The 20,681-nt window shown below is 38.8% G+C and overlaps 1 protein-coding gene across 5 annotated transcripts in view; it reads left to right on the forward strand.

The window, feature by feature from the left end:
* The window catches only part of TBC1D4 (TBC1 domain family member 4), a 191,720-nt gene extending 181,814 nt beyond the window's left edge, over positions 1-9,906 (forward strand). For all 5 annotated transcript variants that reach the window (XM_059144337.1, XM_059144338.1, XM_059144339.1 and 2 more), the window contains 3 exons: positions 1,688-1,857; positions 5,407-5,583; positions 7,581-9,906. In XM_059144337.1, the coding sequence (XP_059000320.1) occupies positions 1,688-1,857; positions 5,407-5,583; positions 7,581-7,814 (581 nt within the window). In that variant the 3' untranslated portion in view covers positions 7,815-9,906. The remainder of the gene's footprint in view (positions 1-1,687; positions 1,858-5,406; positions 5,584-7,580) is intronic.
* Positions 9,907-20,681: the final 10,775 nt, after the last annotated feature.

Below are 20,681 nucleotides of genomic sequence, written 5' to 3' on the forward strand. Positions count from 1 at the left end.
CATGATGTGGTTTATGAACCCTTTGGGGGTCCTTAAATCTATTCACAAGTCTTTGGTTAGGTTTATCTAAGTCCATTATTTTAAAACAAAAATAATTTAAAAAAAGAACAACTCTTTATTAGAGGTTTGTTCCTAAAGATGTTTAGGACTTCTGTGACCTCAGAAAGGGCTCCCCTAGTTTTTACATCCTGCTTATCTGGTATCCATGGTGAAAGCAGTCAATATTTGTAACTGTGCCTTTGCTAAATTGGAGCTTTTTGTCAAATTGTGAGTATTGGCCTGACTGTAGGTCATCACCAGGCTTTAAAAAAAAAAAAAAAGAGCTAGAATGGAATATAATGAAAATGTGTGTGGTGTGTGTGTGTGTGTGTGTATAAAACAAATATATAGTATACATAACAAATAGGAAAAATGTTTGGAGAAGCTTCAATTTTGAAGATATGTGTGTAATATGTTTATATATACCAGAATGCAATGAATGGTGCCTTTCTTATTGGGGGTTATGGTTTAAAAAGTTAAACACTGTATTAGTGTAATATATTCTGCAGACAAAGTGCAACAAAAGAGCAAAATCAAGCTGCGCAGAATCAAATGTTCACCAAATTTTTCTTCTTTATTGAAATACTCAATTGCTTCTCTTCAGTTAAGTTTTTGGGTGGAGTTTGGGTTCCTATTCTTGGGTCTTTTAAAATCCTTTCATTTATAATATATACATAAAATATATTTATTCTCAGCATATATATTTTTTCTTAGAATAATTTATCAAATCAAAATGATAAAACAATGTTTGAAAGCATTTCTCTTTGACTTACAGTTTGGAGCATGATATTAGAATTCAAGAAACAAACCTACACAATTCTGTTTTTTGCAGTGAGACTATAACTGATGCCATCAGCTCTGCAGTAGCTGCTCAGTCCTTTTCTTTGAATTTAGTAAAGGGAAAGCTGCATGAGCAGAAGTTCACAGTTTCCTAGTTTTTAAAGACTCACTTTTACTTATTACTGATTCTACAGTGGCAAAGATCGAAACTTTCATATAGAAATATTTAGTGCTTTCAAAACTATTGCCTATTTGTACTTGTTAGGAAATGGAGTTCAGAGTCAGGGTAGCTTTTCTTTTTTTCTCTTTAACTTTTGATTTAGGTTATATATTGCTTTTGATTTTTCTTTTAAAGTTTTTTTTTTTTTTTAATTTCCTGCTCTGATATGGGTTTAACTGCATATTTACTGGTTCATTTATTTTTTATTATAGTAATAACAGTTTAAATAGTACTAATTGGTTATGTTGATTTGTTTTTGTATTCCCTTTGTGAAGGAAAAAGTATCAGTTGAATAAGCATCTTTAGGTTTACCTAGTCTCCATTAAATTTGCCACTAAAATTATAAATACATAGACAAATAGCTATATAATTAACCTTTTTTTCTCTTAACCTTGGCCTTATATGAGATTACCAAATAAGTAAGAAAAATACTTAAACATCTGTTTATTTGTTTCAGTCGTATTATTATTTTTTTAACTCTAGGTCATCTCAACCCATTATTTTTTTGCAGATTATTCTACGGTTCCACTGAAGTAATTAAAAACAACAACAACCACAAGAAATTCAAAAAGCCATTAGCACAAAGAGTACACTTTTAACAATAGTGGATGCATAATTTTGATAATGAAATTGTATCTCTTTTTTTAGATATTATTTTTCTTCAGGGAACTGAAGTTATATTTAAGGTTGCACTCAGCTTGCTGAGCAGCCAGGAGGCACTTATAATGGAATGTGAAAACTTTGAAAGTATTGTCGAATTTCTCAAAACCACACTACCTGATATGAATACATCTGAAATGGAAAAAATTATTACCCAGGTATGATTAAAATGATAAGAATAAGATATAAAATCATGCAGCAGTTGCTCCACTAATTATACATTAAATGCAGTAGCATGAAGACTTAGTTTTTTTATATAATTTTTTATTTTTTATAAACATATATTTTTATCCCCAGGGGTACAGGTCTGTGAATCACCAGGTTTACACACTTCACAGCACTCACCAAAGCACATACCCTCCCCAATGTCCATAATCCCACCCCATTCTCCCAACACCCCTCCCCCCAGCAACCCTCAGTTTGTTTTGTGAGATTAAGAGTCACTTATGGTTTGTCTCCCTCCCAATTCCATCTTGTTTCATTGATTCTTCTTCTACCCACTTAAGCCCCCATGTTGTATCACCACTTCCTCATATCAGGGAGATCATATGATAGTTGACTTTCTCTGCTTGACTTATTTCGCTAAGCATGATTTATTTATTTATTCGACAGACAGAGATCACAAGTAGGCAGAGAGGCAGACAGAGAGAGGAGGGGAAGCAGGCTCCCAATCCCAGGACCCTGGAATCATGACCCGAGCTGAAGGCAGAGGCTTTAACCCATTGAGCCACCCAGGCGCTCCTTGATCAGATATATTTTATTCGGAAATGAGATTACCATGGAATTTCTACATTGTGACATTGTCTGTGTGGCTATACACAGGAAAAGTGGTTCAGTGCTACATAAGGAATGTTTGGTGAGTCTTTCAGTTTATACCAATGGTAAGACTGAAGATAGAGCCAACAGAATTAGGACGACCTAATAAATAAAAATGAGACCCACTTACCCTTGCAATACTAATTCTGTCCTAAAATATGTAAGGAGAACATGTGGCAAGAGCTCAGGCTTTGGAACAAGATAGTATTAGGTTTGTATCATGTTCTAACTCTTTTTTTAGTTGATGGGCTTGTACACATCTTCCTAATCTTCTGAACTCTAGTGTTCTTACCTTCCAAATAGGACACTACTCATCCAGAGGTTTTGTGAGGCTGAAGCACAGTAAAGAGTCTGTCTTCAATGATTCAAACAAAGGTGCCACTTTTTAGAGGTTGGGCAGGGTTAAGAGAACCAAATGTGGATACCTAAATGCCAGGAACTAGTAACAGAGGGAAGGATCTAACACTGTTACGAGGCCCAGGGAATGCCAGAATTATGCAGGAAGGGATTTTGGAGGATTTTGTGCTTTTGGTGAGCTAGGAAAGGAAGGAACAAGGAAGAAAGATCAACCCCTTTCTCCTTCTCTTTCTGATCTCCTGCTGGCTGCTCTTCTGGGCCATACCCAACCTGAGCCAGCAAGAACGAAGGTGTGAAAGGGGGATGTGGGTCACAAGGGTCTGTCTCCAGGATCCAGCAGACTAGATGAGGGCATAGAATGGATCCGGGAAACAAATGGTGAATAATCAGTACACCATGTATCTAGTCCCTGGCTCTTCATAGGGCCTAGGTTAAGTGGTAGTTATAGACTGATGTTACTCAGATGACATGAACAAGCTTAAGATTCACAGATGACTACTTTAGGAGCATTGACAAAATTTACCACTTTCCTAGAGGCACTGGGGATAGCAGATAAAAGAGTTTAGAGCAAGAGAAAGGGAATTTGACATCGTATTTTGGTGCCTTGCTACCTATTAGCTGTGTGACTTTGGGCAAGTTTCAAGCTCTTTAAGTCTCCGCTTCCTCCCTGACAAACTGAGAATAATAAGGATAATCCTCTTACCTTTTCCATATTGTTTTTAGGAGGAAATTTAACCAATTAGGTTGAAGAATTGTATACACTATAATTCACACCATAACATGAACTCTTATTCTGTGACATATAGAAGTTTCTTTTTATAGAATCTAAGTCATAAGCAGATTATTCTGTAACTACTTGTGAGTAGTTTTTATTTGTTAAAATGCTCAGTAAGCTGAAAACTGGAGCTTTTATTTACCTATCTACTTGTTTATGAGTTCTTCAGAAATATCTTTTTGGGCTGGCAAGCAGTCAGAGATTGTGCTTTTAGAGAAGTGGTAAACTGATTGGAAGGCAGATCATGTCTCTTCTAAAATTAAAGAGGGAATCACCTGGCTTTAGAGATTACTGCTAGGATGAATGGATAGAATTTATGGGCCGTTAGATTTGGACTTGATATAAGAGAGATCTTTCTAACAATTATAGCAGATTTAATATGGAATGAACTGTTGATATTAAAGGAGACCTCGATGAGCTTTATTTAAAATATGGTCATTGGGGCGCCTGGGTGGCTCAGTGGGTTAAGCCGCTGCCTTCGGCTCAGGTCATGATCCCAGGGTCCTGGGATCGAGTCCCGCATCGGGCTCTCTGCTTAGCAGGGAGCCTGCTTCCTCCTCTCTCTCTGCCTGCCTCTCCGTCTACTTGTGATTTCTGCCTGTCAAATAAATAAATAAAAAATCTTTAAAAAAAAAATAAAATAAAATAAAATATGGTCATTGAAAAATGCCAATAATGTAGAAAAGCATAAAGGAAAAAATAAAAGCAAAAAAAAAAAAAAAAAAAAAAAGGAAAGAAAGCCTTCTAAACACATCTCTCTTTGCTTATATAGAAATATTAAGTGAAATCATAGTATACATGCTATTATTAACCTGATGTTTTATAAAAATATATTTGGAGTACTGGACATTTTTCCATGCCAATAAATATAGATCCATGCTATAAGTTTTAGTGGTTGGCCACAGTCCATTATGCCCATGGTTTCCAACCAGGTAGGTAAACAGTAATGTTTGTTTGAGAGGGATGACTAGTTTCTCTAGACAATTCAATTAAATTCTCAGTTTTGACCACCTCTGATAGAAGTAGGATTAATAACTAAGACAGGCTTGTTGTGGTTTCTTTTCTCCCCATAGTGTTAGTGTACACATGATTGCTTAAATGGCAGCTACTGCCTCTCCTTCCCTTGCAAGTTTAGACTAAGGCGGTATTACCTGTCCACTAACTTCTAAGCAAACGGTTTTTCTGCTTGGTGGCAATTTGGGAGAGAGGGGCAGCCCTGATTAAACCCTACAGCTCTGCACAGTCCTCAGAAGATTCTCATATGTTATTCCTAAGAGGCTCAAATGGATTAGCAACAGGACAAGAATATTTCGTAGAAGTCCCATCTGCCCTACTGACAGATTATTAGAAGTGTTTTGGTCTCTTTATCCTAGAGATACCCGATGCAATTTCGCTTGCTAATCAGCAAAGATTATTTCTAACACAGGTATTTCTAACATAGGTAAGAACTACTCAGTAAGTAATGGTATTTACCTGATATGCTCCATTTTTAGAGAGTTGCCAGATGATGCATATTTTGGTTGCAAAATACCCTTGAGCATGAACTTACTCTAGTGGTCTAGGCCTCATTATGAGAATGTTTCAGTTGTGTAGAAATACCCTGTTTGTCCATATATAATCAAACCTGTTTTTCTTCCTTTTGGTATGCCATACCCTTCTTCATTATTATATGGAAATCTATAGGAAACACACCAACACATAGGCTGTATTTTGGCATACATACTAAAGGCTGGACTAACCCATGGCATTTTCATGGCAGGTGTTTGAGATGGATATTTCTAAACAGTTACATGCCTACGAGGTGGAGTATCACGTGCTGCAGGATGAGCTTCAGGAGTCCTCCTATGCCTGTGAGGAGAGTGAACCTGTGGAGAAGCTGGAGAGGGCCAACAGCCAACTGAAAAGACAAAACATGGAACTCCTGGAAAAGTTACAGGTAAAGAGATAAAGATTTGCTCAGAAACTCTAGACTGCCTCCCCTGAAGGCACAGAACTCTACCAGGAATGACAGAGACATGATGTGGCATGACCCACTGCCGACAGAGGGTCTGTGTGTCAGACTGTGTGCACATGTTCTGGGGCTACAAATGCACATTATCAACCTACATCTCACTTGAAAGAGAAAATGTACACTCACAAAATTTTCAATGGCAATTCTAAGCAGAATCTGGTTAAATACCTATGGGTTGTTACATGTATTTAGCTAAGTTCAGGGGTGGGTGGAGGGCTTGAATAGGCAAAACCGGGAAAGCTCTGGAGGACCTGGGGCTTGAGTTGGACTCTGAAGGACTTGGGGGAGAAATGAGTGGGGGGTTGGGGCAGAGCAGCAGGGAAGCCTGGGGTCAGTTTAAGATTTATATTGGGGAAAGTGGGATAAGTGTGATGGAGGCAGAACTGCTGATAACTTTCAGTGTCAAGCAGAAGAGCATGGCTTTAGTCCTGTTGAGAGGGAGATCTCTCAGAGCTTTTGAGCTGTATGTTAGAAATATCAATCTGGAAACCTTGATGAGCACAGATTCGCATGGGGAGAGAAGATATGGAGACTAGCTAAAAATCACTTGCAGAAATCTGGGGATAGTGCAAATTGTCTAGAGTAAAACTTACTGAAATGGAAAGAAAGGGAGGCATTTTTGAGAGAATCGAATGAAAACATGTAACACATAGTCCCTGCTACCAAGGAGTTTACAGTTACTTGGAAATATAAAATACTATGTATTTATGGGGCGCCTGGGTGGCTCAGTGGGTTAAAGCCTCTGCCTTGGGCTCAGGTCATGCTGTCAGGGACCTGGGATCAAGCCCCGCATTGGGTTCTCTGCTCAGCGGGGATTCTGCTTCCCTTCTTCTCTCTCTGCCTGCCTCTCTGCCTACTTGTGATCTCTGTCAAATAAATAAATATAAATCTTTAAAAAAATACTGTGTATTTATTTATAAATGCAATAAGCAAGTTAGTACAATCTAATATTCTGCACCTGCAGCTTGTATGATGTGAGCTGTGTAGTGTAGCTCCAAGGGACTGGGCTTAAGAGTAATCAGTGGAGGGGACCTTAGAAAGGGAACCTTCTGGGAGGTGAGGGAGATGAGTTCTGAGTTGGAGCTCCCAGCCTGATACCTGTTCCCAAACTAGAGAATACTAAAACTCTGCTTCTATGTGGTAAGTCCCCTGACCAGAATGGCTAGGAGAGAAAGGCTTAGAAATGAGGGGTCTCCAGAGTAACTGCTCCCCAAGGATAGGAACATTCATCTTTACATTAGCTCCTGCCCACAGAAGACTATTCAAACTATTCAAACAAAGAGTCAACTCTTTTCAAAAAAACAGTTGGGCACAATCCCTTATTAATTGATGCTTCCTTCAGTGGTGATTGAGTCCTTCCTTATTAGGGAACATGGGTTTGTACTTGCTTTATGTCATAATAGACTTTTATTAATAGTTACAAACTTTTTCATTGACAGTTAAATGTCATCATCACGTCTTGGTTCCCAAGTTATGTAGGAACCCCTGATACCCACTGAAACTGACAGGATCCCAAGTTATGTGTTTAGAAATCTCTGTATTTCTAGTCATCGGGTGGAAAGCCTCTTTTAGCACCTATGAGCAGCATCAGAAATCTCCTGTTTCTCCTTCCGCCAGATCCCACTCACTCCAGGAGATTTCAGTGACACCCCCACCACTGTGGGATGCTGATTTAAAATTGTGCTTTTGTTGCAGTCAGTGAAATGAGACATATTTTGTCAGTACTACAGTTACATTTTTGCAAAACTGCGAAATCTCCATGTCACAGAGGGTTCCAAGTATTTGCATCACATACTATTTTACTACGAAATACAGTATGATCAGTTAATAGATGCAAGGTCTGGTGGCTGTTCTGATGAGGAATCAGTGTCTTCAGATGTTTGATTTGGAAATATTTGCCTTTTTTTCTTTCCCCCAAACAGATAGCTCATGCTAAAATCCAGTCCTTGGAATCCAGTCTGGAAAACCTTCTCACCAGGGAGACCAAAATGAAGTCTTTAATCCGGACTCTGGAACAAGAAAAAATGGCTTATCAAAAGACAGTGGATCAAATCCGGAAGCTGCTGCCAGCCGACGTGCTCGCCAATTGTGAACCACTGCTAAGAGACCTCAACTGCAACCCTAACAACAAAGCCAAGACAGGAAACAAGCCATAATTGAAGAAGCCCAACGTCAGCAGAACTTGCTCTTAGAATGGAAGAAGGGGAGCGTCTGCGTGTGGCCAGCCCAACGCTGGACACTGGAGCTGGCGGAACCACTGGAGTCTGGTGCTGAGCCCTAGTCCTGGAGGGAGGACCTTGCTCTCGTTAAAGTATGCCAATCCTAAGCCATTGTACATATGTAGACTGGTTTTTTTGTTGTTGACTATGTACATATAGACATACAATGGACGTAAAGAGTTCATGCTTTCAGATCAAAGGAGTAGATGTATATTTAAAGTAATTTTTTAAATCAAAACTTCATGGAATCCACACCAAAGGGAAGTTAAAATGAAATTCCCCTTGGACATAGATGAAATCATTTTGTCTTTGTAGTAAAACAAACTAGAGCATCTTTCTATATTGAAATATACTTGAAAAAAATGAATGTATTTTTTTCTCCAAAGAAAAGCATGTTTCACTTAACAGTGGAGAGGTAGAAACATTTGTGTAACTTTATGTGTATCTGTCTTAAAATCTGCTGACATTATGTATATCTGACGAAAATGACTGATTGCCAATCATGCTCCTATGGGTTTTTCAGGAAGGTGGGGGGCCTTCTTCCCCTGCCTGCTTTGTGCCAACTAGCATATTGTGTCTACATGCATTTTGAGTCAGGTTAGGCATTAACTTTGGACATGTGTAAGGAGAAAGCAAGACATTGTAGTGGAGGCCACCCACCCAGCTCAGGGTGAAAGAGAATGTTGCTCATTTCCCAGCAAATTAGACCAGCACTGTTACTCAGACTAAAAATATAAGGCCTCCACAATTTAATTTAGGACATAAATTGTCTAGATCAACTTTCTACTTCTTATTTAAATTACTCTTTATAGTCATGAATGGACTCCCTTTACAACAAGGATTTGTCATTTTCCCACTTACAGGAGTTCCTAATTCAGTTCTCTCTACCTTAAATGAAAGATAGGGAAATTATTGGTTTTCTAAAGATAGTATGTTGTGTTGAGACACTTTTTTTTGGCCAACTGACTGAACTGAGTCTAATAAGCTCTCAATCATCTTTCCCCTGTATGTGAAAGTTTGTGAGAACTGTGAAATGTTTAAGAATAAACTGTTGAAATCCATTGGAGAGAAGTGGAAGGTGGCACCAAGCCCTTCTAAGACCTACGTCTGTGTTAGAATTCCCAACTTGCTCAGCCCACAGCTTATCAGCGGACATTCATGCATGCTGGTGTATGGAAGAAGAGTAATTTTCAGAGCACCCCTGCAGTTCTCCATTTCAGAGGTGATTCTGTGATGGTGCCTCTGAAGGTTGATGCAGCATTTTTGCCTTTCAAACAATATTTATCATCACTGTTTTTTGCAGTACTTCTCACAGATGGATTACTTGGGATAATTTTCTTCAGAGGGAGCTTTTTATACACTAGCTACAGTGTATTGTAGGGTAGAAGGGCAAAGCTCTTAAGGTTTGGGAAAATCTTGAGGGGCAGATGATCAGCATCTGAACCCCCGTCTTTACCCTATTACTCAGCATAAATAGTATAAATGTAATGATCCTTGTTACAAATCAGCATGCCTTCTAACCCAGGCAATTTTTTAAAAAAGAAAATAAAATCATATTAGTAAAGTTAATGTAATTTCTAGTTTTAGGAAATGCAGATTCTAGGTCCCCTATTAAGTTGGGATCACCAACTGATTTGTTGCTTGGGTTCCCTCAAATTTCTCTACTTGTAGGAGAGGTTTTTCCTATGAGGAATATGACAGATATCATCTGGTTATTGTCTGGTATGAAGATTACCTTAGGCGTGTGCTATACAGGTGGTAGCCAAAGAATCTTTAAGTTGGGAAAAGAAACTTTACCTTTCAGTCTGGTTTCAAGTAAATTTGATTCTGGATATTCAAAGTCAGCATTATGAGTTGGGTCATGGTGTTCAGAGATTAAAGTGTCTCAGATACAGTATTTCTTCTGAAAATGAATTTTCTTTTTCTTTTGTGATTTTTTTAAATGTACCAGTTATGCTTACACATTGTTATATCTTCATCCAATTAATGTAATGTCTAGTTCATTTCCAATAAATATATTGCTACGGTTTCCTTGGCATTTTGGTTTTTGTTTGTAATAGGAAAGAAGATGCTCTTGGTTACGGTTCTTTACAAAATCTGCATGGGCTGGATTACTGCACCTTAAAATTGCTTCAGTGGTAATTCTTTTTAAAGAATCAGAGAACAAAGATAATTTATAGAAATATTTATGAAAGTCCATTGTTAGTTACCAATTTTTAACTTCTTTCCCAGTGGAGCCTTTTGCTGCTGGATATAAAAAGGAAAAGACCAACCACACTGACAGATTTGCATTCTATTCCTTTTGTTTTCTATGCCCCCTTATGGATAGCAAGGAAGAGAAAGAGGATAAAAATATATAATTTTTTAAAAATTGGGTTAGCTTCCAAATAATTAAAAATACTTATTGATGGATATGATGTGAATGTGTTTACATATAACATATATCTTTAGAATATTCTCAAGTTTGTTTATAATCCAATACAATGATACTGGATCTTCTTGCTAACTCTAGGACTAAAGCTTTTATGAGATATTTGCATTACAGGTAGTGAACACTTTGAGTGTCAGTGTAGGCTTACATAGTATGGTCTCTGAATATACACATTCACTTACCCATTTTATGACCGTCTCACCAATTTTTCACTGTGCTAGATTAGAACAGGAAATCTGTCAGCTAAGGTATTTGGTCCTCTACCATAATGTGTCATTCTTACTGGCTGTGATATATTGAGAAAAGCACTGGATCTAAGGTGGGAAGTTTTAGATCTGAGTCTTGGTTCCACCATTTTTATTTATTTGTTCAACAAATAGTTTTTGTAAGCCAAGCTAGATGCTGAGTTTTGAGAGGTGGAGAAGATACAGTCCTTGTCCTCGATGTGCTTGCAGACTAGTGGCAAGGGGATAATTAGGAAGCAAGAGAATTTATACTGTTACAGGTACACAAAGTAATCCAGATGAGAATTACTTCACTCAGCCTGGACTGGAGGGACTGGCAGCACTAGAAATGGGTGTCAAAAGTGGAGGAAGTGATGCTTGACCTGAATCTAGAAAAGTCAGTAGAAGGTAAGTTGTATTAGGAGATGGATGAGAAAGGATGGTATATTTCTGAAATCACAACTCATTAATCTTTAAGTATAGTTAATGCTCACATGGGGGAGAGGAAGGGATGAGTCTCCTGACGAACACAGACTCTATCCTGAAGATCTTAGTAGACCTTGTGACAGAGTTTGCCCTCTACCTAGAGAGAAAGGGGAGCTGATAAGTCCAGTAAAGTCCAGTAACCTGGATAGAGACACGATCAGATTTGCTCTAATCTAAAACCGGTTTCTACATAGGACAGAAACTAGGAAATGGGAGACTGCAGTTTGGTGATTTCCATAAAAGTCTAGGCCAAAATGGATGGATGGATGATGGATGGATGGATGGAAGGAAGTGTGGGTGGGTGGATGGATGGATGGACAGATGGGTACCTAATCTAGAGCAGTGGCCTTTGGGGAAGCAAGTCAGTGCAGACTTCTGTCTCTCTGACAGAGTTAGTCACTGAAACCTGCTAGTTTTATCTGCAAAATATTTGCCCATTTTCCGACTTCTGCCCCTTGCAACTACTTCCATTCACCTCCTTGCTCTGGTGGGTTAAACAGATCATTTCCCATTTCGGGGACAGAGAGTCCTATGTCACAGATATTGAACTACTTGGTTTTTGTTTTGTTTTGTTGACTTAGAAATGGAAGCAGAAAGTGGGGTCAAAGAGGGAAAGGATCTAGGATAGATAAGGAATCAGCTGGGGACATGGGGAAAAGCAAAGGAAGCGATGGTCAGTGGGGTTTTTTGGAGTGACACGCCGGTTGCTCTGCAAGCCTATTCTCCCATCTACTCAAGTAGTACAGTCTCATTTTCCTGGTGTTCCCCATTATGGGACTAGATTTGTTTTACCTCAAACCCCACTTCAGGGTGAGCAGCACCAAAGGGCATGCCAAAGTGCACCTACTCAAGTGTGGGTTATCCTCTGCTACCTGGCTTGCCCCTTACCTCAGGCCGAGGGACCGTCCAAAAACACAAATCTCACCTGAGTTTATCTTCAGCTTAGAACCATTCACAGGCTCTTCTTTCTTCCCAGGATTATCCAGTCTTTAAGATGACACATTTGGCCTTCTATGGGCCTGCCCTTGATAACCCATTTAGCTTTGTCTCCTGCCTCTGGCCCCCTCTTGTCCCCTCCTCTAGTCAAATGGTTCACGTCTACCTCCTTTTCGCTTTGGACAGGCTGTTCCTTTCCCAGAGAACTCGAGAATGTTCCTTTCTTCCTGCCTTCCAACCAGCTTACTCCTCCAGAACACTGCTCGGTCTGTGTAATAAGATAAACTGACCACCCTCACTACTGCCTAGGGAGTAGTGTCACAGCATGTTACCTGCCCCTCCCGCCAAAAAAGATTCTTTAAAGAGTCATGAGATTCTTTAAAATCAACCATCTTTACTCTCATCTATAAGGTCACTTTAGAGAGAATAGCACCAGGATCCGAGAGCTTCGGCTCCGATCTAATTAAATATATTTGCATTGCTGAAGAACAGCTAGAGTAATCAGAAGAGAATTAATTAGTCTTGGAAAGACAGGAGAAAGAAAACCAGGCAGCTTTGGTAGATCCCGTGGAGGGAACCCTAGCCAAGGTCTGTCCTCATTGTTAAAATGAATGCAGGGAATCCTGGCCTCCAGATCCAAGTGCTCTGGTCCCTCTGACAAATCTGTCTTTGTGAGACTAATATGTCACCTGTGTTGGGCAGACATCTCAAATGTCAAATTCATTGTACTACCCTTGTTGTTATTTTTTAATGTATGCCTTCAAAGCAGGCTTCCATTTATGATTTAGTTTTTTTTTTTTTTTTCTCTGTTGTAGGGGCTAGGCTAGTTATAAAAGAGCAAATATTTGTGCTCGCTTCGGCAGCACATATACTAAAGAGCAAATATTTAAGTCCCTGTGACGCTAAAGTTGTTCTAGAAATTAGAAACAAGAATTCTGAATTTTCAAAAACTGGTAAAATACACAGAACATAAAATTTGCTATCCTAGTCATTTTAAGTGTATAGTTCAGTGGCATTAAGTACATTCACCTTGTGCATCCATCCATGAACTCTTTTTATCTTGCAAAACTGAACCTCTGTACCTATTAATAACTTCCCAATCCCCCCTCCTCCCTGCCACTGATAACCACCATTCTGCTTTTAAATGGTATTTGGATGAATTGAATGAATTTGACTACTTTGGTAATACCTCACATATGTAGAACCAAAATATGTTCATTTTGCTCAGCATAATGTCATCGAGGGTCATCCATGTTGTAGCATGTATCAGAATTTGCTTCCTTCTTAAAGCTGAATAATATTGTATTGTATGTGTATACCAGATTTTGTTTATCCATTCATCTTTCAGTGTATACTTGTGTTATTTTGACCTTTTGACTTAGACAAATAATGGGGTATGTGTACAAATATCTCTTTGGGATTCTGATTTTAAACATCAATCTCAGAGCTTGGTTTTTATGAGTCTACCCATGAGAGATGAATCTGTGGTTTGTGTACTGAAGAAATCATATTCTTGTTTTTGAGGCCCGAGCTAGGTCAAACTCACTAGAGTAAATGATATCTTTTGGATTATATGGAAAAAACCCTAGAATGTACAGATATGATGTTGGGTAAATTGTTTTTTTTTAATAGTAATACTGCTTCTGCAAACATAGGAGAACACTTTTTCTTTCTTTCTTTTTTTTTTTTTTTAAATATTTTATTTATTTATTTGACAGATCACAAGTAGGCAGAGAAGCAGGCTGAGAGAGGAAGGGAAGCAGGCTCATTGCTGAGCAGAGAGCCCGATGTGGGGCTCCCTCCCAGGACCCTGGGATCATGACCTGAGCTGAAGACAGAGGCTTAAACCCACTGAGCCATCCATGGTGGTGCCCCAGGAGAATATTTTTTCTAAGAGATACTGAAATACTGCAAATATTTGAGTTTTCTTTTGTAAAGTCTGATGTGGTCTGATATTGTTTCCCTTCTCAAACTGAGTCAATTTGCAAATTCACCAATGCTATTTTTAATATAATGATATTGTTCAGAAATAATCACTTCAGTTAAATATATAGCTAATGCTCTTTGTTCACGGGTGTCCCATGGGGCTTTACAAAATGAAATGAGAGCATTTCCTTTGTTGACTTTCACTAACTTCGGCATATTCGATTTTCTTTATATATTTATGTCCTATTTTATCTAGTCAGTAATTACTCTGAGTTCTCCCTGTTCCTTAATTTAGCCATTCTGGGGTAAATCTGGTACTTACAGTGAGAGATCACCATTGGCTGTTTAATAAGTCTTTAAAGCTTAGGTAATGAGATCATTCATCGGTAAATTTAATCGTACTTATATTTAAAGTCACAGGGCAAGGCAGGAAGGAATGTACCAGTGACGCAAGTGAATTAAGATGCTTGATTTTCTTCCCCATTCTCCTGAAGCTAAGCTTATTATCAATCATGTATGCCCTTGGATATACTGTCTCATATTTGAAGTATCAAAAGAATACATTTTACATGCTGTTTCTAAGACAGGATTGCAAGACATAATACTAGTGCACACTTGGAAAATATGCTTGCTTGTAACTGTATTTTTCTCTTCCTCTGCTCTTCCTGAGCTTGGAGGAAGTAGGCAGAAGTGTTATTAAGAGCACAGTCCCTTGCTTTCAAGATAGACTCCCCATTGCAAACAAAACACCACTTCCTGACAGACTATACCAGTCTTTTGTTTGAAGGACTGTTGGAAGGGATGACAGCTGCGCACTTTTTTACTGTGCAGGCTAACTTTTCCTGTGACAGGCACACTCAGCATGAGCAAACTCTCAGGCTTTTGTAGGCATTTTATTGAGCTCAGTTGTCATCAGCTCACGCTTATTTGTGTACTTGGCAGGTTACACGGAAGAACTGGGTTCACCACTGCATTTTTTGGCTGGATAACCACATGAGTTGTTGGTAGCATCTGTGAGACCCAGTCGTTAGGGCTCTGTAGCAGGGATACGTAGACTACCTCAGAATTCTCTAAAACTTATTACTGGAGAATGTCAAAGCTTCCAAAAGGTTCTATGGGCACATGAGTTTGAGAGACAATAAATTAAGTAACATTACACATGACATTTAACCTGGCATGGCTTCTCAGGGGGCGCACTGAGTGGGCAAGGAGACGTGTTCCCCAGTGTGAGGAGCACAAGTTTGTCAACATGTGAGCCCGCCTGACTAAGTCCTGGCTCCCCTACTTAATTGCTTGTTGACCTGCAGCCAGTGACGAAACTCATTAAAGCTTAATTTTCTTATCTTTCAAATGATGGGCTTACACCAGACCTCTAAGGCTCCATTTAGCTATAAGATTTCTAGGGTAATTGATTTTCCAAAGCTCCAGATAAATTAAGTAAGGTACATGGAAAGAGAATTCTAGCTCTGTTTTTCAATTTAACTACCATAACTCATCTTCATCTCATAGTAGTTTTTTTTAAAATATACCACACAACTAATGAACCAAGCAAATATTTTTTACTAGTTTTTCTTCTTCTTCCCCCCCCCCCCGCCCCCGCTTTTTTCCCCCTTATGCTATGTAGTACAAGTCAAGTTGAAACTGTGTGGTTAGCCTTGTTAAAAAAAAAATAGATGAATAAGTCCTTTTCCACCCTCTTCATTATGGGTATTGGCTGATTCTGTCTTCTTGTCAGTGGGAAAGGCATGTTTTTTTTTTTTTTAAATTTAAAAAATTTTAAAAATTATGTTATATTAATTAGTTCACCATACAGTACATCATTAGTTCTTGGTGTAGTGTTCCAAGATTTGTTGTTTGCCTATAACACCCAGTGCTCCATGTTTTTATTTATACAATCATAAATAGCATACACATCTAACTGAGGGGTAAGTTGCAAGATTCCTTTTTTTTTTAATTCACTCAAAAGACATTTATTTAAAAAACCACTATAGTCCAGCCAGCATGCTAAGTGCTGAGAACACAGTCGAATGGAGAATATAGACAAGAAGAACCAGTATAATACAGAGGGATACTTATCATGCTAGATGTAATAAGATAGCATTATTAAAGCAAACAGGGGGACCATGTAACCAAGCCTTATGAACCTGTTTTTCTGACTAACAATAAAGCAGGAATTTTGGGAGCACCTGGATGGCTCAGTGGGTTGAGGCCTCTGCCTTGGGCTCGGTCATGATCCCAGGGTCCTGGGATGGAGCCCCACATTGGGCTCTCTGCTCAGTGGGGAGCCTGCTTCCACCCCCACCCCCCGCACCTCTCTGCCTACTTGTGATCTCTGTCTGTCAAATAAACAGGTGAAATCATTAAAAAAAGAAAAAAAAATAAAGCAGGAGTTTGGGATCTATGGTAAGGAAGACCACCTAAAACAATGGCATGGCCTTGTTTGAGAGAAATCACGTGGAAGAGACCAATAGGAGGATAGCCGCAGGGCCTCTAAGCCATTTTAGTTTTCTGATGATTATGTATCAGTAATACCCTTTATCTCAGAAACAGAAATTTGTACTTCAAATCTGGAAATCCAAGACATGCATTGGGAGTGTGGCTGTTAAGGATTTAATTAAAGCGTTCCAATTCTGTTGGGTTTAGTCTTTAAACTGTGACTATCGAAGTACTTATAATCTGCCAGTTTCCTCTGGAGGGCTTAGTCATCAATTGGCCTGATGATTTTAGGCTTGTTTTTCCCTTAAGCGTATGTGGCTAAGGCATTAATGGAAAAACACAATCTTGAAACAGGTTTGCATCTAGGTTTGAAGGAAAATTAATTAGTTTCAATACTTTAAAGTATATAGGGATTTATTCAATCATAGGTAGGTATATTAACTGTAATTACAGAGCTTTCCACGAGATGACACTGTTGTTTCAATTTGTTTGCATTGATCTTTGCTTTCTTTGGAAAGGACTTCCATAGTACAGCAAGCTACTTGAAGAAATTACATAGTTCACCACTCTGCTTCCAGGTAAAATATTTCCAATATAGGAATATCTAGCTTATTTAGAAATGCCTTTAGGGAAACTACTTAAGTCTCCCTTTGTAAGATCCCTAAAACGTAATTCTCTTTATTGTCAGGAAATTGTTTTATATCAAACCTATATTTTTAATACTGCTGTTTAAACACATTTTCTCTTCTGTTCTCAATGGAGATGAGGAAAAACAGATCATCTTCTTATATATAAGAGCCTTTCAAATATTGGAGACCAATATAAAATTGCTTTTCATCTTTTTTCCTTAAGGGAAAAATAATATAATTTCTTTTAAGTTTTCATCACATTTTTTCACCCTTCATTCTACCTAATTTTTGATGAGATCTGGAATCCAAACTGAATTCAAAATACTCCAAGGGGTTTGGCTTTCTGTTCATGGCTGATTCACTTGTTACTGTCCCAAAGTTTCACCAATATGACCTAACAACTATTTCTTGTGTTTTCAGACAAACACAGAATAAAGCTGATATTGGTTTAAGTCACCACACTTCATTCTAATGTTGATAACAGATACTAGAGTGGACACGTGTTCATCAACTCTGACTTGTTCTGACCAAAACATTTTTGAATGTGCCATGCTCTTTTTCGCTCTGGACTCAAGTATTCCCCGAGCCTAGGATGACTGCAACATCCCACCCACCCTATGCTCCTTTCTCTTGCCTGGCTTATGTATACTTTTTGTCTCAGGTTACACATCCTTTCCTCGGAGTCATTCCCTGAACTCGGCAGGATCTTGTGTCCCTGCTGATCTTGCCATGTATCCCAACATATTTTCCCTTCACCCCTTGCACTTCTCTTTTGTAGAATTTTGCCCTTTAATTATTTGTAAACATCTTTTTCATGTCTGTTCTTTTCCCCCATTAGACTCGATGAAGTTAGGGGTGGGGTGGATAAGGTTGGTTGGTTGGTTTGGTTTTTGACACACAGACTGGCATGCTGTTGAAGATACAGCGGGCACATGGTACGAACTCAGTAGGCTGTTGTGATTAACGGACTAGTTTCTGACTTATTTAGCATCCTTTTCTTTCCCAGAGAGATGATGATTCTTGGTAAGCCAATTATCAGGAATCAGAAAGTAGAGAAGAGTGTGGCTTATTCAAGAATCTGAAAAAAAGTGAGGAGCATAGATGCAGAGCAAGAGAGTTACACATACACATTTAGTGAGGAAGGAAAAGGGAGATTTTAGACTCTGTACTATAAGTAATTGCAACTATTGATGGGTTGGTTTTTTTTAATTTTTTAAATTTTTTTTTAAAGATTTTATTTATTTATTTGACAGACAGATCACAAGTAGGCAGAGAGGCAGGCAGAGAGAGAGAGGAGGAAGCAGGCTCCCCACTAAGCAGAGAACCTGATACGGGGCTCGATCCCAGGACCCTGAGATCATGACCTCAGCCGAAGGCAGAGGCTTTAACCCACTGAGCCACCCAGGCACCCCTATTGATGGGTTTTTAAAGAGGAAAATGATATGGTCAAATGGTGATCACTCACCAGGAATGCTGAATGGTTCATGAGGACCAAGACACGGGTGATGATAATTGTAGTAGTAATCTTGACCTTGGGCCTGCTCTCCCTGGATCATTGTGACTTCATTCACAGCTGTTACTATGGGGTGACTTCACTGAGATTTTGAAGCCTTTGACACAAATGCGGATAACAATAATGTCAATAATAACAACATAATGCCTAACACTTTTGAGCCCTTCCCGTGCACTAGGCATTGGGTTAGCTGCTTTGTAAGCATTGTATCAGTGATCAGACCTTAGCAGGAACTATCACCCAGAGCTCTTCTTGTTATATACAGGTAGGCCCTGCTCTCAGAGTTCTGATTTCATGGGCATGAGTGTCTTGAGAGGATCATATCACCTATTACCAGCCCAGGGAAAGATCTAAATTCAAAATTCATAGTGTTGTTTCTAGCAGATGTTTATTGCTGATAATTTTTGTGCTTCTGACAATACCCTGGGTGATGCTGATACGGCCGGCCCAGGGACCATGCTTTGACAGCCTCTGCATTAGATCATTTAATCATCAAGACAACAGTAAAAGATAAGTACTACTATTATCTCCTCTTTATACACAAAGACACTAAAGCTTTGAGACATTCACTAACTTGTCTAGAGTCACATAGCTGGTAAATGGCACAACTGTCAAATGCAGGTCCTTCTAATTCAAAAGTTGCTCTCCCTAACCCTTAAAATGATGGTTCTCAAACTTTGCATGCACCAGAATTGCTGGAGAAGCTTTAAAAGAACATCAGGTACAGATTTTCCTAGACTCATGATGGGAATTTGTCCCTATAAATCATCATAAGTTGAAAATACTCGAGTCGAAAATACATTTAATACACCTAACCTACCAAATCTCATAGCTTAGCCTAGCCTAACTTAAACATGTTCAGATCATTTACATTAGCCTATAGTTGAGCAACATCATCTAATACAAAGCCCATTTTTAAAAAGAGTGTTGGGTATCTCATGTAATGTATTGAACCCTGTACTGAAAGTGAAAAACAGAGCAGCTATACAGGGACAGAAGCGTATTGGTTGCTGGCCCTTGTGATCAGGGGGCTGACTGGGAGCTGAGGCTGCTGGCCCTGCCCTGTGTCTTGAGAGGATCATATCACCTATTACCAGCCCAGGGAAAGATCTAAATTCAAAATTCATAGTGTTGTTTCTAGCAGATGTTTATTGCTTTCACACTACTGTAAAATCGAAAACTCCTAAGTTGAACCACCCTAAGTTAGGGACTATGGGCACATGAGTTCTCCCTTTGTTTAATGAACCACATCTTCCATGTAGCATGGGCTACCTGTTGTTTGACAAGCTTCTCAAGAGATTCTAAGCCCAGAAATTTTTGGAAACAGTGCATTTGGCTGCACATTCTAATCTCTTGAGAGTTTTAAAAAAACAAAACAAAAAAAACCCAAAAAACCACCAACCAAAGAATAAAACTGACATTTGGTCCCACATCCAGACATTCTAATTTATTTGGACTGGGGTGTAGTTTAGGAGTTGTAATTTTTAAAATATCCCCAGTAATTCTAATGAGCAGCTTGAGAAGTGTGAGAACCACTGCACTAAGATTCTGCCTCTTGAACTTGACTGTTCATGTTTTTGAAACACTTGAAAATGAATTCATTATGCAAAAGAGAAGTTAAAGCAAGAAAACACTCAACAGAGGCTTTAGGGGGAGAAACTCTGAAGGTAGAAGCCCTGGGTTTAGATTTTTCTGTCATTTACTAACTCTGCTGTAACCCTGGGTGAGTCATCAAAAATTTCCCAAGTCTTGGTTTCCTCAAATATAAAATGAGAATACTGATGAGACCACATGCTCTTCCAATGCACAGCATTATTGTAGGAAAATTAAATAAATTGTGTCTCTTTAAAGTTTTATGAATTCTTGAACACTAAACAAATGTGAGTGATTACTTTTCCCCTGATTTGAAGAGAGACTTCTCACCAAGGATATATCATAGCCAGTAATAAATGAGGCTCGTTTTATTTTTTTCTACCTGCAGCAGTCATAATGCCCAACTCTTATTCAGGTGTTATGTCAAAAACATTTCCTTGGATTTTTTTCCTGGCAGGCATAAGCACTGACAAGATCTTTTTTATATCATTTGTATGCTTTCCTGAAAGCACCAAATTATAGGCAGGACTAATGGGCTGAGAATGCTTAAGGCCACTTTATTGTGGCTTGCCTATGACTTATCACCATCTGAAAAGCCAGCACAGAGGGAAAAAAATCATTCACAGTCTA

This window comes from Mustela lutreola, chromosome 13 (genome assembly GCF_030435805.1).
Source record: "Mustela lutreola isolate mMusLut2 chromosome 13, mMusLut2.pri, whole genome shotgun sequence".
NCBI classification, from domain to species: domain Eukaryota; kingdom Metazoa; phylum Chordata; class Mammalia; order Carnivora; family Mustelidae; genus Mustela; species Mustela lutreola.